Source organism: Ovis aries, chromosome 24 (genome assembly GCF_016772045.2).
Source record: "Ovis aries strain OAR_USU_Benz2616 breed Rambouillet chromosome 24, ARS-UI_Ramb_v3.0, whole genome shotgun sequence".
NCBI classification, from domain to species: domain Eukaryota; kingdom Metazoa; phylum Chordata; class Mammalia; order Artiodactyla; family Bovidae; genus Ovis; species Ovis aries.
In genome coordinates this window covers 34,024,861-34,050,251 of record NC_056077.1, presented here as the reverse complement: position 1 = coordinate 34,050,251, position 25,391 = coordinate 34,024,861, and the positions used below count along the sequence as shown (strand labels likewise).

General features: G+C 54.4%; 3 protein-coding genes and 1 non-coding gene across 5 annotated transcripts; 3 read left to right on the top strand and 1 right to left on the bottom strand.

The window, feature by feature from the left end:
- Positions 1 to 496: 496 nt before the first annotated feature.
- On the top strand, positions 497 to 4,465 carry VPS37D (VPS37D subunit of ESCRT-I). 2 transcript variants are annotated; one of them, XM_015104205.3, is made up of 4 exons: positions 497 to 716; positions 2,038 to 2,209; positions 2,682 to 2,764; positions 3,368 to 4,465. In XM_015104205.3, the coding sequence occupies exons 1-4, from the start codon at positions 579 to 581 to the stop codon at positions 3,728 to 3,730; spliced, it is 756 nt and encodes a 251-aa protein (XP_014959691.2). In that variant the 5' UTR covers positions 497 to 578; the 3' UTR covers positions 3,731 to 4,465. The 2 variants fall into 2 exon arrangements, with proteins under 2 accessions (XP_014959691.2, XP_060261897.1); XM_060405914.1 differs by lacking the exon at positions 2,682 to 2,764.
- A 4,801-nt stretch (positions 4,466 to 9,266) lies between these two features.
- DNAJC30 (DnaJ heat shock protein family (Hsp40) member C30) lies at positions 9,267 to 12,378 on the bottom strand. The gene has a single exon (XM_012108412.3). The coding sequence runs from the start codon at positions 12,363 to 12,365 to the stop codon at positions 11,685 to 11,687; it is 681 nt and encodes a 226-aa protein (XP_011963802.2). The 5' UTR covers positions 12,366 to 12,378; the 3' UTR covers positions 9,267 to 11,684.
- Positions 12,379 to 12,547: 169 nt separating this feature from the next.
- BUD23 (BUD23 rRNA methyltransferase and ribosome maturation factor) lies at positions 12,548 to 24,408 on the top strand. The gene is made up of 12 exons (XM_027961460.3): positions 12,548 to 12,621; positions 12,721 to 12,758; positions 14,086 to 14,181; positions 14,267 to 14,349; positions 14,450 to 14,546; positions 17,067 to 17,163; positions 18,417 to 18,467; positions 19,204 to 19,289; positions 19,503 to 19,548; positions 19,715 to 19,773; positions 23,881 to 23,970; positions 24,115 to 24,408. Exons 1-12 carry the CDS (start codon positions 12,574 to 12,576, stop codon positions 24,167 to 24,169), a joined length of 846 nt encoding a protein of 281 aa, XP_027817261.1. The 5' UTR covers positions 12,548 to 12,573; the 3' UTR covers positions 24,170 to 24,408.
- LOC114110707 (small Cajal body-specific RNA 20) lies at positions 23,010 to 23,138 on the top strand. Its single transcript, XR_003586948.1, has one exon. It is a non-coding gene; the product is annotated as a small Cajal body-specific RNA 20 (non-coding RNA).
- Positions 24,409 to 25,391: the final 983 nt, after the last annotated feature.

Genomic DNA, 25,391 nt, shown 5'->3' with positions numbered 1-25,391 from the left:
ACTAAAACAAGGGACTCAAGATTCACTGCCTCTTTTCCTGACTTTGTGTATCATCACCCCATTTTGTAGAAGGGAAAACGGAGGCTGGAGGAGGTGAATGACTTATCCAAGTTATCAGGAGGGCAGGAGCTCCTGGAGCCTGGCCAAATTCAAAAAATCGTTCGAATTCAAGGGGTAAATGTGAAACAGCCTTGCAACCTGTAAGCGCCTGGGGTGGGAGAGTCCGTGCCTGGGGGCGTGGTGACTGAAGGCCGAGAGAAGGGGAGCGGAGAGAGGCGGCCCTAGAGATCCAGACGGCGGAAGGATGATGGGTTGCCAGGAGATCCGCGGGTGCGGGAGGCGCGGCGCCACCGGGGCGGGAAGGGGTGCGGCCCGCCCCCTCCGCGCCCCACCCCCAGCCTCCACGCCGCGTCCCCTTTAAGAGCGGGCGGGGCGCCCTCTGGCGGCGGAGCGCCGCGCGCCGCCGGAGATCAAGCCCGAGCCGGATCCCGGAGCCGGAGCCGGAGCGGAGCGGAGCCGGGGAGGAGCGGGCCGAGCGGGCCGAGCCAGCAGCCGAGCTGGGGGCGCGGGCGGGCGGCATGTACCGGGCCCGGGCGGCGCGGGCGGGGCCGGAGCCCGGCAGCCCGGGGCGCTTTGGGATCCTCAGCACCGGGCAGCTCCGGGACCTGCTTCAGGATGAGCCCAAGCTGGACCGGATCGTGCGGCTCAGCAGGAAGGTAGCACGGGGGGCGCGGGCGGGGGGCGCGGGGGACGGGCCGCGGCCTGTCGGACCTGCCGACCGACCGAAGGGCCGCGCTGGCCGGGCCGCGGGGCCGCTGGAGCCTGGCACGTACGAGTGGGCCCGGCGGAGCCGCCCCCGGGGGAGGGGGCGCCCGGAGCTGGCCTGGGGCGGGTGGGGCGCGCCGGAGACCCAGGGAGGCGCCCGTGCACCCCCGGGATGGCCGCGAGGCGTGTCCTACGGCGGATGCTCCAGGGAGGTGTGTTCCGGGGGGCGGCTGTGTTGTGGGGGGCCCTGGCTCGCACACCCACGTTCTGTAGGGCCAGAAAGGGGAGGCGCCTTCCATAGGGAGAACTAGGGGCCTGTTTGACACCTGGGGTACCGTTGGGAGGGTGTCCTTATGCTGGGGGTGCAAGAGGGGGCTTTGTGTTTTCCGTTGGGGAGGGGTACTGAAAGCTGAGGTGTGTGTTCCATAGGCCACCATGAGAGAAAGTTGTATATTTCACAGGAGATAGGCCCGGGCTGGTTGTCTGTGGGGGGCGGAAAGGGAAAGTGTACATTGGAGGGAGGCAGGCGGGAGGGCCATGTGCATTCTACAGGGGACAGATGGAGGGTAGGGCGTTCTCCAGGGGCAGGGAGGGGAAGCTTGGTCCGCCTAGTAACAGAAGGAAAAAGCCTTCTCCAGGGCCAGGAAAGAAAGGGGTCTGCTTTCTGCAAGAGAAGGAGAGCTGGGAGCAGGTGCTAGGGGATCCGGGAGGAAAAGGGGGTGTGTATTCCTCGGGGTGTGGGGATTCCACTGGAGGGCAGAGGAGGAGTGTGAGGGTGTGTGTGTGTGTGTGAGGGGGTGCCAGACAGGGACAGGGTGAGCACCTCACTCTGGAGAGTCAGAGCAGGGGATGGGGAGTGTTTTCGGAGCAAACACCTGAAGAGGAAGCAGACAAAGGCCTGGAATGAGAGGGAAGCTGCCCATGCATGGAAAATGGGACAGAGGAGGGAGGGGGGCTCCTCGGGGACCTGAGCAGACATATTAATTGAAAAATTAAAAATTAACTAACATTTGTAGAGACCATCGTAGTTTTCCTCACTTCAGTCTCCCAACAACCCTATAAGGGAGACGTTTTTAGCTCACTTTGTGGACTAGGAAACCGAGGTAAAGTGGGGTCTGGGCTCTCCCAGCGCTTCCACCTGTTGGCTCACCATCCTGAGGTTGGGGCGCCTTCGGCTTGGCCCGTGGGCACTGCCGCCTGGGTGGAGGGGGGGCAGTTGGCGGCTGTGGGGAGAGTCCCTGAATGGGCCTCTGGGCTCTTCCCCTCTGACAGTTCCAAGGCCTGCAGCTGGAGCGTGAGGCATGCCTGGCTTCCAACTACGCGCTAGCCAAGGAGAATCTGGCGTTGCGTCCCCGCCTGGAGATGGGCCGCACTGCCCTGGCCATCAAGTACCAGGAGCTCCGGGAGGTGGCCGAGAGCTGTGCGGACAAGCTGCAGCGACTGGGTGAGGGACGATGGGGAGAACTGCCCAGGGTGGGGGGTGGGGGTGCCTGCAAAGTGCCAGGCTCTGAAGATTGGGAACTTGGGCACACCTCTTCTTCGGGCACGTTTGCAGGGGTGCTACTCCTGGGCAATGCCCAAGTTGGGAAAGTGAGTAGTTGGTGAGTAGAGCTGGGTTGGAGAGGCCAGAATGGGGCCCTGGGAGAAGAGGGGACCTGCTGCCCAAGGGTCTGGGGTGCTCTAGGAGACAGCCTCTGCTTCCTCTTTTGCACAGGATGGGGTGAGGGGGGCACACAAACTGATGCCATAGGGCGTTGTCCAGGTGAGGAAACTGAGGCCCCAGAGAGGGGAGGGGAAGCGTAGAGTCACACAGGTCAGGGAGAGTCAGCAGCGGGCCCTGGGGCTCCGGCCTGTCTGTCCAGGGTGACAGGCCCTGAGGGCAGGGGCTATTCACTGCATCCCTCTGCGGCCCTCAGAGGAGAGCATGCACCGCTGGAGCCCCCACTGCGCGCTGGGCTGGCTGCAGGCTGAGCTGGAAGAAGCTGAGCAGGAGGCTGAGGTGAGAGGAGAGGGCGGCTGGGCCTGGGGACCTGGAGGAGGAACCCAACCTATCATCGTCCCCTCCCCTTGATTCTTACATTGCAGGTGTGAGACCCCCTCTTCCAGGAAGCCTGCCCTGAGTGCCTGGCCCCCAGGAGGGCCTGCTGAATTGCTGTCCGCCCTGGACACAAGGCCCACCGTCCCCATCTGTGACTTTCCCCCGGCTTCCTGTGACCATCTCTGGGCAGCTTAGGCTGGGGCTATAGAGGAGCCGGGGCAGTCGTCTCAGCACAGTGTGTGGGAGCACAGTGCTCAGGGTGTGGAGGGATGGAGGCGGAGGGCCCTGGCCTGGAGGAGATGGACACCTGTCCCCTCCAGGTGTGTCCTCATCCCTGGACCCCCCTCGTCCCTGCCCCGGCAGGTCTGGTGATCACAATCAAGGCTTGAGAGGAGAGGACTTGGTCCACAGTCACTCACTAAGGGGCAGGCGAGGCTGGAACTCAGTTGCCCCATCCCCGACCGAGGTGGTGGGGTCCATCGGAAGGGATTCAGGATGGAGAGAGGACCAGCCCTGAGTCTTCGGTCATGGTCCTCCTAAACTGTCCCTTCCCTCCTGTCCCAGGAGCAGATGGAGCAGCTGCTGCTGGGGGAGCAGAGCCTGGAGGCTTTCCTGCCCGCCTTCCAACGAGGCCGGGCCCTGGCCCACCTGAGGCGGACCCAGGCGGAGAAGCTGCAGGAGCTGCTGCGGCGCCGGGAGCGGTCTGGCCAGCCAGCCCCCACGGCTGCCGCGGAGCCCCCCAAATCCTTCCCCGCTGCCGCAGTCCTGCCCACCGGGGCCGCCCGGGGGCCGCCGGCAGTGCCCCGGAGCCTGCCCCCCTTGGACTGCCGCCCAGTGCCCCCACTGAAGGGCTCCCCCGGGTGCCCCCTGGGCCCAGCCCCTCTGCTGAGCCCTCGGCCCTCGCAGCCAGAGCCCCCCCACCGGTAGGATCCAGGGTATGGCCCCCCCATGGGGGGCCCAGACAAACTTGATGCGTGGCTCCTCCTCCTCCCCCACTGCCTGGGTGGGGGGAGGGGCAGGCCCCTCCCCCTGGCCCTAGGCAGGCCCTGGCCCTGGAGGCTGAGCTGGGGAGGAGGGTCCACTGGGAGATGCCCAGAGAGAGGGCTGGGGGTGGGGTGGGCAGGGTCTGATGCTTCTGGCGCTGAGGAATCTCTGCCTTTTTTTTCTCCCCGGCTGGGGCCTCCCGGGTGATGGGCCAGCCCCAGTGCAAGAACTTGACTCATGGGGGCCTGGGAAGTTGCCCGCCTCCTTCAAGGGGCCCTGCCTAGGGGGCCCTAGCGCCCCTGCCCCTCCGCTGGGCTCGCACAATGCCACGGCTGACCGGAGTGTTTTCCATCATGTCCTGAGCCTACCTTTCCCCCAGTGCTGGGGTCCACCACCTAGGAGCCAGGGGGGTCAGGCTCCAGTGGCAGGGGCAGGGACACCATGGCCATGGGGCTACTACTACCTGCCCCACTCAGGCTCCAGACCCTGGGGCAAGGTAGGCCAGGGGCTTCTGACCTGCAGGGGTGAGAGTGGGCCATCCCCCGGAAAGACCATTCTGTATTTTTCTGTCCCGTCTCCTTAGAATGGAACCTTTTTGAGGGCAGGTCCTTGTCTTTGTATGTTCTGTCCCCAGCCCCACCTCCCAGGGGCCGTCAATAAATGTGATGATGAGGATGACGATGCTGCCCGACTCCTCTCTGACCCCTCACCCGGCCTCTCAGCCACTGCAGCCTCATCTCAGGTCCTGAGCTGCCTACTCTTGAGAGGCCCTCCTTTCCTCTCTGCCCATCCAAAGCCCAGCTGTCCTTCGGGTCCAGCACTGCTTCTGCCTCTTTCATGAAACCTTCTCTGGTTGCCAACCCCAGAGAGTCTTTTCCTAGCTCTTCACTTCCCAGCCCTGCTGGACAGAGGCGCACTCTGCGTCCCAGTTCTCAAGGGCCGCACCGCTGCGCACTCTCCTCTCCTGGGCGCCCTGCAGGCCCCGTCAGGATGGCCCTGCTCCTTCCCTGGCCTGTCAAATGACCACGCCCACCGGGTGATAGAGGGGCTCCCATAAGGCTGAGGCTGTCTGTCTTCAGCTTGGGTAAACACCAGGTGGCAGCTTGGCTGATGACGGTGGGACAAGACCAGAGAGTAGGAGTATGTCTTGGATCAGCTTAGGTCAAGTTTGATGAGATGAAGTTTGGCAGGAAGTCAAGGAAGATCCTCTCAGTGAGAGGAGTCAGAGTGCTGTAGAAGCTACTGTGACCTCAGTCCATGTTAGTAGGGAAGTAACCATCTAGACCGAGGCAAGTGCTCGGTTGGCTCTACTTACTGAAGTTTTAAACTCGAAGGGAACCCCACAGCAGCAGCACCTTTGACAAAGTGACAGTCGCCCAGTTGTGCCTCAACTGTGCTTTGCAACCCCATGGACTGTAGCCCGCTAGGCATTTCTGTCCATGGGATTCTCCAGGCAAGAATACTGGAGTGGGTTGCCATGCCCTCCTCCAGGGAATCTTCCCAACCTAGGGACTGAACCCAGGTCTCCTGCCTTACAGGCAGATTCTTTACTGTCTGAGCCACCAGGGAAGCCCACCTTTGGAGTAACAATAATGAGAAAAAAAGGACTGGGACTGAGTCCCTTGCAGAAGAGCTGCTTCACATAGAGCCAGAGGTCAGAGTCAAGACCAGTGGGTGGAGACCACAGGGAGCCAGATTTTGGCTCAGATGAAGCTCTAGAGCCAGGGCTGCTACTAGAGGTAGGCGGTCCCCGTTCCTAAAGCTGTCTGAGCAGCACCTGAGTGACTGCTTGATGGGATCTTGTGTTTTAATAATTTTGTTTTGTTTTTTCCCTTGGCTACACGGTGCAGCTCCTGGAATCTTAGTTCCCTGACCATGGATTGAAACCAGGTGCCCAGCAGTGGAAGTGTACAGTCCTAACCACTGGACTGCCAGGGAATTCCTCTGATGGGATCTTTAGAAATGTAGGCAATAGTTAGAGGGACTGGCCCATTTGAGCTTCTGACAGCCCGTCAAGTCCAGTCAGATCCCTCCCAGTGGGGGGCAAAGTACTGCCAGTGCCCACTCGAGAGCCTCCACCCCATGGCGGCCTCGGCGCTCCTGCTCCTCCCTGCTAGCACTTGAGCTGCTGGAGGTGAGGGACGCCAAGATGACATGCAGTGCCTGCCTGAGACGGCAGACAGAAGACTGAGCAGCCTCCGAACTGCATCCTCAGCACGGCCTAGCCAAGCTGGGCCCCTCTCACCCTGGCCTCCCATTCCTGGTCCCTGCTTCCAGGGTGTTTTTCCAGGTTTGTAACCACAGGAAGAAGGGCTAAGGATACAGATGCCAGAGCCTTCCTCCACTATTGTGAGCTGGGCAGAGACTAATGTCCACAGTCTGGTTCAGCCTCCCCTCCCTGGCGCAGGTCAGAGGAAGTAATGACCAGGCAAGGGTGGGACTAGAAAGGGAGAAGAGTGTTACCATGGGAACCAGGTGGGGGTCCCTCAAAAGGCCTTCCACACCCCTCCCCTTCCCCCAAGAGCTGTTTTGGAGGGCACGGGGAAGGATGCCCCTCAGGACTCAGCTTCAGCATGAAAAAGACCAAAGACCTGAGGGAGGAGGGTACAAATGCCACCAGAGTGCCTGGCCCTAGTTCTGGGCCACAGGAAAGGCTTAGAGTTGGATGGTTAATAAGCTTTATTAGCCTCTCTGCTTGAAGGAAGATGGAATGTTCTGGAAAGTTCCAAGCAGGCTGGGTTCTCCTGCCAGATCGCTTCTGGAACTGTCTAGGTTCTAGGGTACCAGGGAATGTTCTTGGCTATAATCTTCTGTGAGAGAGAATAAACTTGAGGAGCTACATCAGGGGGCCCATGAGAAAAGTTCTATTACAGACCAGTGTACGTTTACAAACCAAACCCCCCAAATCGCCCCAGTAACAAAACTTCCAACCCTTTTTGATAAACAGAATGTGTTCCTGCCCCTCAGAAGTCTGTTATTTGATCTCCTTGCTTGGAAATCACTAGCTTCTGTGTCCCTTCTTAAGCCTCCTGCTTTGTCTTCCAAATATGAAACACTACATGTAACTTCGTGTCTGTGTGCATGCGCGAATCAAGGCTCACTGAGCTAAGCAGGCCTGAACCACAGTGAGCTCAGATCTCTACCCCTGAATTGTGTGGTCACTGCAAAGCCATGTCTAAGAAACTGCCCTTGACCTCCAAGGCTAGAGAGAATCCAGTGCTTTCAGAGACCAAGTTGGACTAGCCGAGGGTTTATCCCAATTTGTACAAGGATTTTACATGAAAGAACAAGTGCAGGCATGGCATTATTGTACCAAGGGACCTCTGGCTTTGGGACCTTGCCCCTGCCATAGGCCTCTCAAGAGATTCTTCGTGTTCCACAGAAAGTCAGATTTACACTCTGCCTCCCAGTCAAAGTGTGAGCTCTTACAACACAGGAGGTTATCTAGGGATCTGCGACCTCAAACGCCTGGCGGGGCCAGGAAGGCCACAGTGTCAAGCAGCGCCATTTCCACCAAGTACACCTGCTCCTATTCTCCTGGAAATGCGAGACCCCTTTTGTCTGTCTGTTCTCCCTCCTTACAGACATGGGCTACAGAGATTCTTTACTAAGAGCGAAATGGTTTCAAGTGTGCGCATTATGGCTTCTGACACACCCCCTTTGCTGGTCAGAGTGCAGCAGCCTGGGGAGGAAGGGCTTTATCTCCAAGGCAGACCTGACAGCTGTTCCCACGCGGTCATGCAGGTATGAAAGGAAGCTTAATGGTGGCATTTTCTCATTTTCGGAGCGAAGTCAGAAATCTAGATTTTTATGCCAAGTCTCCCAAGTTCTTAATGTTGGCTGAAGTTATGACACCATGCTAGCCATAGCCACACACTACGTGCAGGCTGGCTGTGGCCTGTGCACCACGAATCTGGGTCAGTTCTTGGTTCTCCGGAAACAGGCCTGCTTCGGTCTAGCGGCAGCCCCTCCCAGGACCAAGGGTGTGAGTGCTGAAGGGACAAAGGCAGAATGGGAGGGCTGACCTCCCTCAATACTAGCGCCCGGGCCCCAGGCTGAGACAGCTTTAAGTCACTGGTGAGATGGCTGGATCCATTGATACCATAATCTTACGACCGATGGGGAAGCGGCGCCTCTGGAATGAGAGCACTGAGCACCGCCCCCCCCCCCGCCCCCCCCCTGCATACACAAGTTCATGAGGTCCAGACTCGGGTCTTGCTATCATCCTAAAACTAACAGACGGACCCTCAGCTGCTTTGCACAAACCCTATGGCTGCCAGGGCTCCGAGGCTGGCTGAGAGCCAGGCCACTGAAGGCAGGTGAGGCGGGCCTTCTACAGTCCTGCTCAGAGGCAGGTGATAATGTGACCACATCCATCACAGGGCCGAGGAACCGAAGGGGCAAAGGTCATGAGAGAACGCTGAACTCAGAGGACTGAAGTAACCCTGCCACTTACCAGCTTCCCTTCTCTCAGCCTCTCTTCATGGGATCTGACCTCCCAGGAAGCCCAAAGGCCTGAGACAAGACCCCTCCTCCTCGCTATTTTCCCAAAAGTAGGTGTGGTGGCCACTCACTTGGGCTCCACCCTTGGTGTCTCAGCTTCGGGCTGTGGCTATAAGGGATGGAGATATATACATGGTCAGTGATGACCAACAGACAACTCGCTGGCCTAAGGTAGGCTATTCTTCTTCATCTTGGCTCATGCTGGCACCATTACAGAGGGCAAGGTGCGCCCAGAGAAAGAAATGCCAGAACTTCAGACGGAAGCAAGAAATCTTACTTCTTTAGCACTGGGATGTGTAAAGGAGCTTCTCACCCAGCAATTTAAAAAAAAAAGGACAACAGAGGGGAAAAGTTTGCCTCAGGAGTAATAAAGTCCTGATTAAGCTCAAAGGCAGTATCACAATTGCCTAGACATGCACACCTTTGATTCCGATCTTCTCGTTCAGGTCTCTCCATTTAGGATTTGTGCATGCTTCTCACTGGCCCTGGTACTGAACTACACCCCCGGCTCACCCCAATGAGCACAGCCTGGAGCAAGCTGGACCCCTCTTGTCCCAGTCTCTCTTCCTCTTCCAAACTTCTACTTTTTAGTTTGTGACCAAAAGGAGAAAAGGGACTAAAGCTGACCATGTCTCAGGAACACGGGAGCAGCCCCCGAAAGGCAGAGGCTAATGTCCATGGCCTGGTTCAGCCTCTCCTCCTGAGGGCAGATAAGCTGGGAATGGACAGATTCAGGCAGTGGTAGGAAGAGAAATGATGTAACAGGAACCAGCGCAGGAGGGTCCTTCAGAAAGCCTCCCACACACCTCCTTGCCCATGATGAGCCCAGACTGTTTCAGGGATGGTAGGGAGTGCTGTCTCTGAGTTCAGCTCTGGCCTAAAAAAACCCCAACAGCAAGACGGCACTAGAGAGAATAAAGCGGGTGGGGGGTGGGTGGGGAGGGGGCTAGTTCTAGGCCTAAGAAGAGGCTTAGAGTTGGACGGTTAATAAATTTTATTGACTGCCCTGTTTGGAGTTGCATGGAATGTTCCAGAGGTTTCACAGAGTCTGGACCCATCACCCCAAACCTTCTGGACTTTTCTATCCACCTCCATGTTCTGGGGCTCCTAGGGAATATTTTTGGCTGTGATCTTCACCGAGAGAAAACAAACTTGAGAGGTATATGTCAGAGTCAATGAGAAAGGCCTGAGATATCACAGACCATTAATGCTTTTACAAATAAAACCCCAAAGAACCCCAACCCCATTTGATGGAAATCTGGATGAAATCTTGCCTCACAGACTGTTCAGTCCCAGCTCTTTGGTTGAGAATTACCAATTTCTGTACCTTCCACTAAGCTTCACTTGTTTGTGCTTTGAAAAGAACAGACTTTCCCCACCCTGTTTTCCAAATATGAAACATAATAACATTAAATGTTCTTTTTAAAAGTACACATGCCCCTCCCTTCAAACCAAGGCTTGCTGAGCCCAGCAGGTCTGAACCAGAGTGAACTTAAAGCCTTACCACTGATTTACATGGGTCACTGCAAAGCCACGCTGAAGAACTTGCCCCCAACCTCCAAGGCTAGAGAAAAGACCAAGTTGAACCACCTATGGGTTTATCCCCAACTTACACAAGAATTGCACACGCAAGACTGAGTGCAGGAATTGGTGTTAATATAGCAAAGCACCTCTGGCCTTGTTTAGAAGCTAGACTTAGGTCCTGACTCTTGTAGGTCTTCTGCACAAGTTTTCCTATCCCATGGCTTTCTGCTCAACAGTGCATACACACTTGAGTTCCTACTCTCTCACAGCTAATCCACACCCCGTGTGCAGAGACTCAGAGTTAAGAGGGCTGGATTACAACAGCTCTAGCAAGTGATCACCCACTTGTTTAGCACCAGTTAGGAGGAGGCAATGGCAACCCACTCCAGTACTCTTGCCTGGAAAATCCCACGGACAGAGGGAGCCTGGTAGGCTGCAGTCCATGGGGTCGCTAGGAGTCAGACATGACTGAGCGACTTCACTTTCACTTTTCACTTTCATGCATTGGAGGAAATGGCAACCCACTCCAGTGTTCTTGCCTGGAGAATCCCAGGGACGGGGGAGCCTGGTGGGCTGCCATCTATGGGGTCGCCGAGTCAGACAAGACTGAAGCGACTTAGCAGCAGCAGTAGCAGCAGGAACAGAAGAGGGGGGAAGAAGCGGGGGGAGGGGACTTCTCTGGGGATCCAGTGGTTGAGAGGGGAGCATAGGTTCGATCCCTGGTTGGGGAACTAAGATCACGCATGCCTAAGCTGTGCAGCCATAAAAAGAAAAAAAGGCCTCAGTCAGCTCTGAATAAGGAAGTGCATTTCTACATGTCCCTTCTCTCCCTCAATAATCTTGTTTACTCAAACTCCCCCAGTTCCCACAGCCTCAAGTAGCCATGTTTCAAGGACTTGGCTTGGGGGGCCTGTGATAAGCACTACCAGCAGAATGGGAGGCGGGGCCACTCTCAGGCCACTCTTACCTCCACTTTTGTGGCTCTATTTCTAGGAAGGGAGGAGCTGCACAGTTAGTAATGAGGCTGGCTGGTCAAGGAATGACCAGGTGCCAGGCACAGTGTCCCAAGGATAAATCTGGCTCTACCGACATCAATATTTTAATCACTGAGCCTACTAGAACATGGATCATCAAGTATGACAGATCTCGAAAGAGCAAACAATTTGCTCCCCTGCCATCATGCCCACAGATGAATTTCTGCAAGGTCATACATTCAATAAATACGGGCACAGGAAGGCTCACGACCTTGCTTTCTTTTCCACTCCCAGAGGCCACCAACAGAAGGCCAAGTGGGATCTGACTACCCAAGAACGGCTAAGTTTCCACCGATCACATCTTTACCCTACATCAGGTCTCACCTGTGGCTGGGGGAACTCACAAAAAGGCAAGTTTTGTAAGACCCCAGATTTTTTTGTTTGGGCAGCCACAACTGGTCACATTGCACGTTTCAAGGTTACACAGGAGCCCCACATTATACGCGTGGGGCAGGAGCAGACGAGTCTTGCTCGGAGCTTTACAAGAAAGCCAGAACAAATGTTCCAGAAGTTGACATCTGGAAGCAGGCACCCCAGGGCCTCCAGAAAACCCCTCACTCTCGGGCTTTCAGGACTCTTCATTAGGGGCCTGTTTTCTCGAGCATCGAAAAGCCTCCTTTTCTGGAGCGGGGTGGGGGTAGGGACGTGCAGGTCAATGCCTAAGCTGGACAGGTGGGCAACAGAAGGAGGAGAGCAGTTCCTTTGGGCCCCAGCAGAGGTAGACAAATGGAGGCAAGGGGTTCAAGATGACACGCAAGGCCATTTTCTTGGGGGTGGGGTGGGGTGGGGCGGCGGGGTGTTGGCTGGGGGCTGCTCCCCTGCCCTCCAGTCTCCGATTAAATACGAGAGCTCACGATGAGGAAGACGGTGAGCAGAACGAGGACGAAAGCCAAGTCTCGGGTCTCGTCCCAGCGTAAGCCCCTCTTGGCCCGGTCCTCCTGCATCTTGCGGAAGGCCTCCCGGCGCGCCCTCAGGCGCCGTTCGCGTTCCAGCTGCTCACCGTAGTGCGCCTGGTAGAAGGCGTCAAAGTCGAACATGGTGCGCTTGGCTCCCGGCGAGGCCGGACCGCGGCCGTGGGCCCGAGGGCCGGGCGGAGGGGTACGGGGCTTCTCGGAGTCGGCGGCGGGAGTCTTGGAAGGCCTGATGCCCGGACCGCGCAGGTCCTCGTCGCTCAGTAGGCCGCGGTCATACTTGCGACGCAAGGTGGTACTGCCCAGCACCACGTAAGCCTGGGAGATGCGCGTGAAGCGCTCGGCAGCCTCAGCGCTCCCCGAGTTGCGGTCCGGGTGGTAGAGGAAGCTCTGCCGGTAGTAAGCCGCCTTGATTTGCGCCTGCGTGGCCGTGGAGGGGACGCCGAGCAGATCATAGAGCGCCGTGCGCGAGTACGGGCCGTCGCTCCGGGTATAAGTCCTCGCTTCTGGGCCCAGGCCCGATCTCGGGTTTGGGGGAACCCCCCGGGGCTGCCACAATCTCCACAGTAACAGTCGCGACCACCTCAGATCGCGCCGGGCTGCCATCTTGAGGGAATCTGGCGGGCAGTGCAAGATGAACTGGCCAATGGGAGACGTGCGTTTTTCGCAGCCGGTCGGCCCTGTAGCCAATCGAGTAAAAGAGAAGGCGGGACGAGGGGGTGGAGCATGCGTGTTACGGGGCGGGCGCCCGGCCGATGACATAAAAGCCGGGCTCTGGAGCCGCTTGCACGAGTTCTGCTGTTGAGGCGTGGTGATGGCTTCTCGCGGGCGGAGACCTGAGCTCCAAGGGCCCCCGGAGCTGGTGAGGGCTGTGACCGCCCCCGCCCCTCTTTTTTCTCCTAGGGCGTCCGCGTCTTGATATCTTACCCGACTCCCCCCAATTTTTTTCTCGTTCTTACAGTATTACGACAAGAATGAAGCCCGGAAATACGTGCGCAAGTAAGGGAAGCCTGGATGTTGCCGGGGGTCGGGGGTCGGGAACCGGCAAGTTGCCCTGAATGCAGAGGTGCTTGGAAAGCACGCAGAATTTGGGGGTGGCGGAAGGAAGAGACTTGAATTGATCCATTGTTGACACCGTCAAAGTCAGCTCTTGAGTAAAACTCCTAATTCTCTGGGTCTCGGTAATCTTAGTATCAGCATGGGAGTGATCATACCTGCTTTGTTTAAGGTGACAGCTTATTTTAAGCGTGTGAAGAATTAGGTAGGACGGAGTGGTTATGTGTAAACCATCAGTGCTGTTTGTAGGTGGGGGAGAGAAATAATATCCGTAGAATGTTTACTGTATGTCCCAGTTTACAGTGTCTCAGTAAATCTCGGGGCTGCTGTTGGTAGAGTATCTGAATTTAAGAGAGGGTGGTTTTATGTGTAATTAATGAAGCCAGTTAATAGGTGAGGGCCAGGGCAAGTACTTCCAAACGTAGTCTTTTCCGATACAATACTCTAAAAAAGTTCTGCAGATACTAATAATCTGTTTTGTCTTTTTTGTTCCAATTAGAGTACTAGGGTCAGCAAAAATTTATGGCCAGTCGTCATTATTTAGCAAAGAGAAAGTTTTTTCCAATTGCAGAGCCCTGTGTTCAGCATTTTGGAAACTTGTTATGTGTGACTTTCTCTGTATCTTGGGAAAGCCAGATACAGTCTAGACTTTAATATGGTAACCAGTAGCCATCAGCCATCTCTTGAAACATATTTAATCTAAAGAAAATGAAATATTTATTAATTGTTTTTTTATGTTACATATTAAAATGATGTTTTGAGCATACTGGATTAAATAAAGTATAATATTGAGTATATTGGGTTAGGTTAAGGATTACTGCAGTTAACTTTATGTATTTAGTTTCTTTTTAAATGGAGCCTCAAGAATGTCCTGAGTGGCTTGTTATGTTTCTCATGGAGAGCACTGTTATAATTTTTATTGTGCATTGTTGACCCTTCTACATGGGAGTAGCTACAGTGGATAATTCTTCTAGAAAATACGTTTTTAAGTAAGAGGATGTCAGAGCTTGGTAGAGTTGAAAATACCAAATGGTGGGTTATGGGGTAAGTGATTTGTTCCCTTTGTAATAGCCCTGCCGCTGGTACAGTTTAATCTGTGTCTCAGCAGAATAACACGTATTACATGGTCTTTGGGGGTCACTTTTAAATAGTCATAGTCCAGTTTATTGGCTGGGAAAGAGTACCTCAGGATGATTGTTTCCTTTGACTTTTCTTGGTCTGGGTAAGGTTTTAGCCCAGAACCTCTTTACCACGTTCTTGTGTTTTTTAGCTCACGGATGATTGATGTCCAAATCAAGATGACTGGACGGGCATTGGAGCTTCTTTGTGTGCCCGAGGATAAGCCCTGTTACGTGTTGGATATTGGGTGAGATCCTGGGGCCCAGTTCAGACAGTCCAGGTGAGGGGATGTCCTTGCTCCTCACACTGCTGAGTCTCTGATTGTCTTCCAGCTGTGGTACTGGCCTGAGCGGTGATTACCTCTCAGATGAGGGGCACTACTGGGTGGGCATTGACATCAGCCCCGCCATGCTGGGTAAGTATGCCCTGTTTAGCACTGGGGTGGACACCGTTCCATGGGTTTGGAGTGGTGATGCAGAGTGTCCTGATTCCTCACCCACTCTTTACCAATGTAGATGAGGCCTTGGACCGTGAAACTCAAGGAGATGTGATTCTGGGGGACATGGGTCAGGGCATCCCCTTCAAACCGGGCACCTTTGATGCTTGTATCAGGTAAGGGTCTTCATTTCCTGCTTTTAGTCCTGCAGGTCAGTGCTTCCCAAAGCAGAGTTGTTCAGGATACATAAATATACGCACTCCCCAGGATTTTCAGGTCTGTTAGATCAGAGCAAGGCCCCCCAAATGCATCTTTTTTGTCTTACAGAACTACTCCTATGCTTAACTTGTCCTGCCAGGTTTAGGTACCCTGGTGTACAGATTTCTCTGCTTTGTGTGTGTGACGAGGTGAGGGCTTCTAAACCCTCTGGGAGCCATCTTGTGGGTCTCACCAGCCATCTTGTGGGCCCCAGCAGCCATCTTGTTGACTTCTTTTCAAGGAGTTTATAGTGGAGAGTGGTCCTCAGGCTTCAGTCTTTTCAGTGGCTTAGGAGTCTTTTCTGAGGAGTCAGGGTCAGGCTTTGAAGGTGTTGTACGTAGTACTTCGATAACATATTTTAGAACATCGGGCCCACAAGATGGTGCTGGGACCCACAAGATAGCTCCCAGAGGCTCAGAAGCCGCCACCCTGCTACACACACAAAGCAGAGAAATCTGTATACCCTGGTGCCTGAACCTGGTAGGACAAGTTAATCATAGGAGGAGTAGTGTAACACAAAAGAGAGGCATTTGGGGGCCTTGTTCTCATTACTGTTGGAAACGTGAAGTTGCTCTTGTCTTCTGTGGTAAGCCCTGTGGAGTATTTGGTTCAGTGTTTTGTTGCTGGGGTGGAAGTCGGGGCTAGGAGAGGATGTCAAAGCTGAATCATTATCTGGGAGAGCGAAGACCTCCTATGATAATAGATTGAGCTGTAGGGATACACAGGAGGAATCTGGATGAGGAGTACAAATCTGCATTTAAATGTGTTTTTTAAGGTAAGTGATTAACATATATGTGGAAACAAGATTGGAGGAGAAAAAACATTTCAAAGATAGTGACTGTGTTTTAGTAATGATCAGGCGGGATGTTCTAAGCTGCAGAGAGTCAAAGAGCAAGCAGCAATATGATCTTGGGTGTTTCAGTAGTAAGCAGTCATTTTTAGTTTGTTTTTAAAAGGAGAAGGTGGTTTGGCCAGCATTTTTGTCTCAGCATTTGTTATGTGTAAGAAATTGTACGACGTGCTGTGGGGTTTATGGAAATAAAAGTCTCTGTCTTTAAGACTCCCCATAGTTTTTTCGGTGCTCTAAGATGTGGACCGGGGGATTTCCCTGGTAGTCCAGTGGTTTAGACTCTGCGCTTGGATTGCAGGGGTTGCAGGTTAGGTCCGTGGTCGGGGAACTAAGATCCCACATGATGTGCAGTGTGGCCGAAAAATGAAAGATGTATACCAAGTTATTAAACGTGAGCCCCAGGGTGAGGTGTACGCTAGGAAGTCTGGGGACCCACCACAGTTATGAAGAGAAATAAGAGCACAGGGAAACTTTGAGCAGGAGGGGCTGGGGCTGGGCCTTGAAGGCTGGAAGGGCTTTGGAGAGCCAAGGGCGAGGGTTTCAGAGTGAAGAAGTAGTGTGAACACAGGCATAGAAGTGGGTGGGAAAAAGGCATCTCATTGATGTAGCGATGAATGAGAAATTCCCTGGAAGCTGAGATCATGTGGGTTTGGTTCCTAGAAAGCTTTTTACTCCATCCTAAGAAGTTGGGTCTTTATTCAGTAGTTGTTGATGGGGCACTGGTGAGTGATGAGACTTGGTCTGTGTTGTTGGAATATTACTTAAAGGAGAAGATGCAAAAAAAAAAGTTAGGTTGTTGAAACAATAGAAGTGATACTAAATGCTGACCCAAGAGAGTGGTGGAAGGAAGTAAAAGCTGGGAGAGGCAGTTGGGCACACCAACTGGCTTTGGGGTTCTGTGTTATGTGTGTGGTCAGCAGTGAGGAGGGGAATACCGGAAAAGAGGGCATATTAGTTGCTTGAAGTTTTACTTTTTTAAATATTTATTTGCGGCGTTGGGTCTTAGTTGCAGCATACAGGATATTTACCTGTGACTCACAGGCTTAGTTGCCCCGTGGCATATGGACTCTTAGTTCCTGGAACAGGGATTGAACCCACTTCCCCTGCACTGGCAGGCGGATTCTTAACCACTGGACCTCCAGGGAAGTCCCTGCTTGAGGTTTTAAATCTGGGGATTGTGGAGACCCCTAGCAGGTACAGTTGAAGGAAATGATTTAGGAGGAGAGTGAATGGCTTTGTGGAAGCCGGAAACATTTCTGTTGAATGGAGGAACGGTATGAAGGCATAGGTGGCAGGGAGAGCCTTGACCTGCTGAGTGATGCTGAACCAAACTTGAGATGTGTGAGAAAGAAGGTTGAGGATGAGTTTCCTCGGACTGGCGGCAAGGAAACCTTTCATGCTCACCTTCTGGAGACCCTGTTTGGTCCAGTGTTGTAAGATAATGACCCGAGGTGAACCTGCATGTGCCGACAGAGTTGTGGGCAGGAGGGTTTCACCTGGAGATTGAGGAGTGTGGCATTGGTCGCGAAGAGGCAGGGGTGGGCTGTGTGTGTGCTCCCTTTCCTGACACGGTCTCTTGCTCTTGCAGCATTTCTGCAGTGCAGTGGCTCTGTAACGCTAACAAGAAGTCTGATATTCCTGCCAGGCGCCTGTACTGCTTCTTCTCTTCTCTTTACTCTGTTCTGGTGAGTTACGACATCTCCTCCCCGTCCCTCCCTCGTCCTGCAAGTAGCATGATGAGGCAGAGGCGCCCCATGGGAAGGGCACTGAGAATGGCAGGACCTTTCTGTGGCTGCTTCTGTCCAAGTGGGCAGCCTTAAAAGAAGACGGGGGTGGGGTGGGGAGACGACACGCCAGTGAAAAATGCAAAGACACTGATGACCGAATCTGAGACTGATCACAACTGCTGTGTCTGTGCTGCTGAATTTTAATCCCACGTTGGCTTGGGGGCCTGGACTCCCCAGATCGAGTCCAGGGATGGCATACCGAGGCCACACACAACACCTTCCAGAGCTCACATCCTCCAGCTCCCACCTTCCTTCCCCCTCCCACCAGTGCTCAGAGAGGAAAGCAGGGTGGTTATTTACTAGTGAGAGAGCCTCTTATTAGCTTTATCTTATCTTTAGAAATGATGGCATTGATTTCCATTGTTTACTAGGATTAGATGAGAGTGAGATTCTAAGTCCTAAAAATCTGTCTTTTTTTTTTTTTTTTGGATCCAGGTGTTTCTTTTCTTTTATCAAAAATGTGGCTGTGCTGGGTCTCAGGTGCAGCACTCAAGATCTTCGGGCTTAGTTGCATCATGTGGGATCTTCCAGACCAGGGGTGGAAGCTGGGCCCCCTGCATTGGGAGCACAGAGTCTTAGTCACTGGACCGCTGGGGAGATCCCAGATCCAGGTGTTTCTTGGTGCCCTTAAGTCTCCTCCCCTCACCCCTGACTTTTTTAGAGTGGGTCTGGCAGATAGCTTACTAGTCTTGTGCATTATATAGTCTTTTCTCTGCTCAGATTCTGGGGTTAATCCTGAAGTTCTGAGGGCCTCGGTGTTCACTTTTCCCTCTGCTGAAAGGCTCTCCCCTCAGACATTTCCGTGGCCACCTCCATCCTATAGTCAGGTCTCGGCTCCAGTGTCCGTTAGAGAGAGGCCTGCCTTGAAAACCAAAAGTAAGCTGGGTCGTTTCTGTCACTTATCATCCCTTGTTCTAAGTTATTTTTTTTTTTGACACTTAATCTACTGTGAATTAGCTGCCTTGCCCACTGAAGTGTGAGCTGCGGACACTGGGGACTGGCTCTTTGGTTCATGGCTCTTTCCCACCCCTCAAGGACCGTATGCCTTGCACACAGTGGAAATTCAACACATATTTTGTGAAGAACAAAAGGGAAGCACCTGGGTCTGGACCCCACGGATTATTTGAGAGACCGCTGTGTTTCTTTTGCAGGTGCGTGGAGGCCGAGCTGTCCTGCAGCTGTACCCCGAGAATTCAGAGCAGGTAAGCGCCTTGGCTAGCGGGGGTGCATGCAAGTCAGGGGAGCCCAGAAAAGGTCGCCTGTCTTGCTTCTCACTCTCCTGTCCTCCTGCTGTTGGGAAGTGACAGGACAAGCCACCTTAGGCAGCTTGGTGGGAAGGGAGCAGCTGAGAGTGGTCCTCCTCGCTGGTGCATTTTGTGGCCTAAGTGCTAAGGAGGGAGGGGTACCTGGGGCAGGTGGGGGATAGGGTGTTTGTCTTCTCTTGACAGACAGACCCTCCGGTATTACTGATTTCCATAACTGAAGAAATAAATGGGGGTGGAGGAGAGGATGTTAATAGTTGTGTGCTGTGAAGTGTGATGCATGAGCAGAGGGGGTCGGAGGTACCAACTCTGATGGACAAGTACCGAGCTGTCCCTGACCAGTAACATGAATGAGTCTGGCTCTCAGCTGGTGGTCATTCATTTCCCGAGATTTAAGTGGGGAGGTGGGTACCTGGGTAGAAAGTGAGAAAAACGGAGGTGGGGGGTGGCAGTTGGTGGTGCTGTGATCCCCGAGGGAGGTGTCTGCCATGGCTGGCTCCAGCCTGCACATTCCCTGCGTGTTTTTTGGGGACTCAGAGTTGGGAACAGTCAATAAAGAAGACCTTTAGGTCTCCCAGGCGAGGTCCATCCTGGGACCAGATGAGGGCCCGGGGGGTGGGCAGGAAGCCGCTGTTAGCCAGCTGCCCTGCCTGACTCCCTGCCGTTCTCTCCCCAGTTGGAGCTGATCACCACCCAGGCCACCAGGGCCGGCTTCACTGGTGGTGTGGTGGTGGACTACCCCAACAGCGCCAAAGCCAAGAAGTGAGTGCCGAGGGGCAGGGTCTGCCCGTGCAGCAGGGGAAAGGGTGGCGGGTTGGCCTTCACAGGCCAGTGGCGTGTGGGCCAGACAGTGCTGGGTTGGGCCACTGGGGCCCGGGTGTGTGTGCATCTGTTCGTGGCGGGGTAGGGTGAGGGTTTCACTTGTCCCTCAAGGCTTTCTGAGCCCAGCCCTCACTCTTCGTTTTCTCATTTCAGGTTCTACCTGTGTTTGTTTTCTGGACCTTCAGCCTCTCTACCAGAGGTGAGGGCCCTTGAGTTTGTAGGCCCATCTGTCTGGGGTTCCCTTCCTGTGGGGCTGGGCCGTGGACCTGCTGGAAGGACTCAGAGGCCTGCGTGCTAGGCCTTCTGGGTGGGGCAGGGAGGTTGAGAGATCTCCAGGTCACCAGAAAGCGCCTTGGTCTCTGCAGGGCCTGAGCGAAGATACTGAGGAGGAGAAGCCCGCCGAGTCCACGTTCACGGCTGGGAGGTGAGAGGCTCTCAGTCAGCGCCGACTCAGGGCAGATGGTCGCCGTCCCCAGGTTCCGGCAGCAGCTCTTGCGTGTCTCTGCTTTTGCCAGGTCTCTCAGGGTCTGATGTGGCAGCGAAAGCAGGTGGAGAAGGGACTGGGGAGCCCTCTGGGATGGTGTTTGCACCTGCCTCGGCTGAGAGAGTCGAGCCCTGCTGGGCGTCCGTGGGCAGCAGGTGGCCCCCTCCTCCCCAGGCTGCCTCTGTGCCCTGGATCCCAGGCCCCCTCCCTGTGGCTCCTGCAGCTCCCTGTCCCCCTGCACCCTCATCTTTACCCTCTCGAGTCATGGCTCTCAGCACACGGCAGTGCTGCGCAGTCTATCCCGACTTTGAAAAAGATCCTCCCTTATCCCCGAAACGGCTCCTGACTGCCACTGCGTATCCACGCCTGCTTATTGGCTCCTGCTCTGGCAGAACTCCTCGCACTGGCCCCCTGCCTTTCTCAGTCCTCTCCTGGCTCAGGCTTGTCTCATCACAAATTGCTGTTGCTGCCACAAGGCTGTCTTAGCAAACCCATGAGCCTTTTTTCCTTCTCCGTCTTCATTGTAACTTGCTTGGTAAGTAGGAGCTAAGGCAGCCAGTTGCTCCCTTAACGCTTTCTTCGCTTGGCTTCCTACCTACCTCCCTGCCTGGTCCTTCTCCATTCACTCTGCAGCTCCGCCTGGACCCCCTTTCTCTCTGTGCTGCTGCGTTAAACACCAGCTCCAGGTTGAGAACATCCAGGCGTATAGCACTGGTCTCAATCCCACCTCTGATTTCCAAACCACCTCCCCTCCTGAGTGTCCAGACCTGGACTTCCCGCAGGTCTCCAGAGCAAAACAGAGCCCTCGGTTTCACCCCCAAACTTCCTTCCTCCATCCTTCCTGTTGTCTGCCCTTCCCGTCTCCCTCACATCTCACATCCAGTCAATCCACCCCTTTCCCCCATACCTATGTGGTCTCCATCCCCACTGCCCAGGTTTCTGAAAGCTGCTTCGCTGGTCTCCCTGCTTCGGTGGTCTCCCTGCTTCGGACTTTGCGTCTGAATTCCCTGGCCATGCAGCCAGACAGATCCTTCTGTTTTGCTTTTTAAAAGTGTACATCGTATCTTGCGATTTTCCTGTTCAGTATCTTCAGTTGAGTTCTCCTTAGTTTTACATCCCTAACACTGTTCACAGCTTGCTCTGGATCAGAAATACTTGTTTACATGACATTATTTCTACCCTCAACTACACTGAAAACTTGGTGGGGACTTGTATACCTGACACCAGAAGAATGTGTTGTTAGCGAAAGGTGTGCAGTATTTGTTGAAGGAGCAAATGATTATAAGAGAGTAAAGGAGGAGGTTATTTATTCCTTCTGATTAGAGTGAAAGGTCTTCAGACTTTAAGAGATCGAAGAGGAAAAATGGGCAGAGAAAGGATGAGTTAAGAAAGCCCAGGGATGGTGAGGAATCATGAGTCCATTCCTCGTGTCTGCCACGCATTGATGCCTCCTGACCCCCTGGCCCTTCAGGCTCATCTCCCTTAGTTTCCTCAGCCCATTCCCCATGGGGACTTGGGGGGTGCTCTCCTTGCTGTTTCTCCTCCAAGGTGCCCAGCACTTGCTCCCAACAAGCAGTCCCATCTCCTGCTTCACAGGGAAATTCAAGTGGTTTAACTCCCTCCGTCCACCTTAGGCTCCCTCTTGTCCTCACAGCGGTGTCTACAGACGACATGTCCTAGCTGTAAACTTAGGTAAGTTGTGGGGCCTCAGCAGCCAATTCTCATCTCTCATTTAAAAATCTGGCGAGGGAGACTGTGCCCCCTGCTCAGACAGCGTGTTGAGGAGTCGAGGGCATGTCTGTGCAGGACTCAGCGCGGTGCCTGGCTCGGACCCTGTCTCCCTACAGACTCTTCCTCTTGAAATCCTCCAATTTGGGGAGGGTCGGGAGAAGGCTGTGGGCGGATAGGGCTTTGCTCCTGGTGCTGTCACTTCGGTCTGATCACATTTGAGCCTCTTAGAAATATTGTTTTGGCCAAGAAGTTCATTGAGGTTTTTCCATAACATCTTGCAGAAGTGAAAATTTTGGCCAATCCAATAAATAGATAAATTAAGAAAACGTATTCTAAACCGTTACCAAACTCGTTTCTAATTTCTTCCCCAACCCCATCAACTTTGCTTGACCAATGTATCCCTCACCCCTCGCCACCCGGCCTCCGCCCTGCCACTCGTCGTCACCTGGGCTCCGTAGGCGCCCTGCCCTCTGGCGTTTGCACTGTGGACGCCTCTCACCTCTTCCTGTGGTCTGCACCGCTCTCTGTCTTTGCTGCTCCTGCGTCTCTCCTGATGACTCTCCCATCCCCCTCCTGCAGCTCACATCTTGCCCCCGTCACTGTGCTACCCCAGAGCTTGTCCTTCCTTACGGACTCCTGGGGTTTAGTCCTGCCTCTTTAGCTGCTTCCTGCTTTGCGTCTAATACAGTGGACTCCTGCCCCCTCATCGTGAGCCTGTTAACGTCTGTGAACTGCTGTCTCTACACCCTGAAGTCTAGACTCTGTCATTCCTTTGGTCGAAGGCCTTGCTGCTTCCTGGAGAGAGGGCATGCTCTTTGCTGGTTCACAGCTCCATGAACTGGTCCAGACAAGTGGGAATCTGAGTTGGGTTTTTTTTTTTAATCTGACTTTTATTACTGAGAACAGATGAGACGTAGCAGCAGGAAGGATGTGTCACGCAGTCTGGCTTGGAGTAGACTTCCGAGGATGACTCGATCCTCAGCAGACGCTCAGATTCTCCCTGGGACCCTCCCCTTCTTAGACCCATGACTCCAGGCACCGAGACTTCCACTCCCTAACCTTCCCCTTCAGTCAACTCAGAGCCTTGCTTTCACGTATTGTATTGCTTCCTGTCTGGACTCTGCCCCACCTCCTGCATTAAGAAATAGCAATAGCAGCTTAACCTCGATGCAGCTCGTTTCCCCCCTCACTCCCTCAGCTGCTCCTGGCCTCTCTGCCCTTGGCCAGGTGTAGGTGGTCGCTGCCCCAGCCCAGCCGTGGACTTCACGGCAGGGCTGGTTCATACCTGCTGTAGAACATCCACGGGCTGGGCACACCCAGGTACCTCAGGAGATGGTTGCTCGCATGGCAGACAGCCTCCATGGTGTGTCATCGCTGAAAACAGTTTGATTCCGGCTGCCAGGTGGGGAATGTGCTTTGAGGACCCGGCCTCTGCCCTTTCTCAGGGCCTCTCTCCCGTAGAGCTGAAGAGAAAAGTTCTCCTCAGCCGGGACTGGAGCCCAAGATGAACTCTTGAGGGTTGTTTTCGGGGCTGCCGTGAGCTGGGCAGCCGTGTTTTCCTACCTCAGACATTCACAGTTGCTGGAAGCCCCAGGTTGCTTTGGATAGGCTGTGTTTAAAAAAATTTTTTTTTATTTTTGGCTGCACTGGGTCCTGCAGGGTCTCCCTTGCTGCAGCGAGCGGGGGGCTACTCTCTCGTAGTGGTGCAGAGGCCTCTCATTGTGGCATTTTCTCTTGTTGCAGAGTGTGGGCTCGAGAGCGGGCTCAGCAGTTGTGGCACCATGGCATGTGGGATCTTCCCAGACCAGGGGTCGAACTTGTGTGCATGGCCAGGCCGATTTTTAACAATTGGATCACCGTGGAAGCCCTGGAGTCTTTTTTTTAGATTGCTTTTATTTTTGGCCGTGCTGCACAACATGTGGTGCCTTAGTTCCCTGACCATGGGGATCGAACCCACATCCCTGCAGTGGAAGTGAGGATTCTTAACCCCTGGACCTCCAGAAGAGGCCCTCCTTGGATGGGCTCTTATGAGCTGATCCTGGCCCCAGAGTAATTTGGCCCCTGCCTGCCCCACAGGCACTTGTATGTAGGCCTAACACACAGTTCCCAATCTTGATAACTGCAAATGAGGGGGACCCTCACCTCCTGCTGAACAACTGCTCTGGCCCCAGCAGGTGTCACCAGGAAGGGGCTGTCCAGAATGGGGGCCGCAGAGGCCCCTGCCTTGGGGGAGACTTGCCACGTTTCTCTCCCAGCCTCACCCAGGTGCCAGCTTAGGCCGCTCCGTCCCCTTGCTGACAACTGTGTCCCCCACAGGATCCCGTACAGGATAGCGAGACGAGGGGTGGTGAGGAAGAGCCGAGAATGGGTCCTGGAGAAGAAGGCACGCCGCCGCCGGCAGGGCAAGTGAGTGCTGGGGGGCTGGGTTGTGGGCTGGAGATGGGGCTTGGCCACCCAGGGCCTGGGGCTCTCTTGCCTCCAGGGTCCCAGGGGTTCGTAGTTCTTTCCTGAGTCTGTTCTGTTCTTCCCGCCCGTTATCTCTTGGCACAGGGAGGTCCGCCCTGACACCCAGTACACCGGCCGCAAGCGCAAGCCCCGCTTCTGAGCAGGTGACTGCGTCCACTGGGACCGCCCGGGGACTACACGGGCAGAAGCTGCGCAATCCAGCACAGGCGCTTGCCTCTGCAGAGTTCTCGCTATTGAAGTGCCTACTTCAGCCGCTGACAAAAAGTGTTTTTCTTAGAAAAAGTTTGAAAAAGTTTTAATGTTCTAAAAGCATTTTCTTGACTTAAAAAAATTTTAAGAGCTTTTTTGTTCAGAAAGCAATAAACCACTTTCTGTGGAGCCCTGGCTCTGGCATTTTCCCTCCCTGACAAATCTCAGAAGTTCCTCTGTTGGGGGTAGGGCTTTATTCCCAGGTGTGAGTTAGGTTTAAAGAACTTAAATGTATGAAAGCTTTCTTCTAACCTACAAGGAACAAGGCAGATTCCTTTAACTTCAGTTCAGTCGCTCAGTCGTGTCCAACTCTTTGCGACCCCGTGAATTGTAGCACACCAGGCCTCCCTGTCCATCACCAACTCCCAGAGTTCACCCAAACTCAGGTCCATCGAGTCGGTAATGCCATCTCATCCTCTGTCGTCCCCTTCTCCTGCCCCCAATCCCTTCCAGCATCAGAGTCTTTTCCAATGAGTCAACTGTTCGCATGAGGTGGCCAAAGTACAGGAGTTTCAGCTTCAGCATCAGTCCTTCCAGTGAACACCCAGGACTGATCTCCTTTAGAATGGACTGATTGGATCTCCTTGCAGTCCAAGGGACTCAAGAGTTCTCCAACACCACAGTGCAAAAACATCAATCCTTAAGAATGCTTCTGTGTTAACTTTGGTTAAGACTATTCTGTTTTACATCAGGCAAAGTTGGGAAGCAAGGGCAGCAAGGACATGTATCCATGGTACCCTGGGTCTGAGGCCACTGCCCAGTCATGGTTTCCCTGTGGTCCGGAGGTGGCATCCGGTCCAGTGGCCTGGGCTGACCTTTGACCCTGAGCTACTGCCTCAGATGCAGACTGGCCCAGCACTGGGCTCTTGCGGTCTGTCTTCTCGCCAGTCACTGGTGGTCAGAGGGCGGGTTCTGCTATGGGATTGGGTGGGGACTGTAGTGGGCTGAGCAGGGGATGCAGTGGTGGTTTGTGATTTCTGGGAAAGCGTGAAGAGGGGGTCAGTCTGGGCCCACGGTACAGAACGCATCAGGCTGGAGCTGAGAGGTTCAAGCTGCTGGGGGGCCCGGAGAGAAGGCCTGGAGGTTGCAGGCGGAGGGAGGCAGCTGGGATC

Excerpts from the sequence above, each read along its gene's own strand:
- VPS37D (XM_015104205.3), top strand. The coding sequence starts at position 579 with ATGTACCGGGCCCGGGCGGCGCGGGCGGGGCCGGAGCCCGGCAGCCCG. Across the intron at positions 717-2,037 it reads TCGTGCGGCTCAGCAGGAAG|TTCCAAGGCCTGCAGCTGGA; the intron begins GTAGCACGGGGG and ends CCCCTCTGACAG. Across the intron at positions 2,765-3,367 it reads AAGCTGAGCAGGAGGCTGAG|GAGCAGATGGAGCAGCTGCT; the intron begins GTGAGAGGAGAG and ends CTCCTGTCCCAG.
- DNAJC30 (XM_012108412.3), bottom strand. The coding sequence starts at position 12,365 with ATGGCAGCCCGGCGCGATCTGAGGTGGTCGCGACTGTTACTGTGGAGA.
- BUD23 (XM_027961460.3), top strand. The coding sequence starts at position 12,574 with ATGGCTTCTCGCGGGCGGAGACCTGAGCTCCAAGGGCCCCCGGAGCTG. Across the intron at positions 19,290-19,502 it reads AACAGCGCCAAAGCCAAGAA|GTTCTACCTGTGTTTGTTTT; the intron begins GTGAGTGCCGAG and ends TTCTCATTTCAG. Across the intron at positions 19,774-23,880 it reads TCCACGTTCACGGCTGGGAG|GATCCCGTACAGGATAGCGA; the intron begins GTGAGAGGCTCT and ends TGTCCCCCACAG.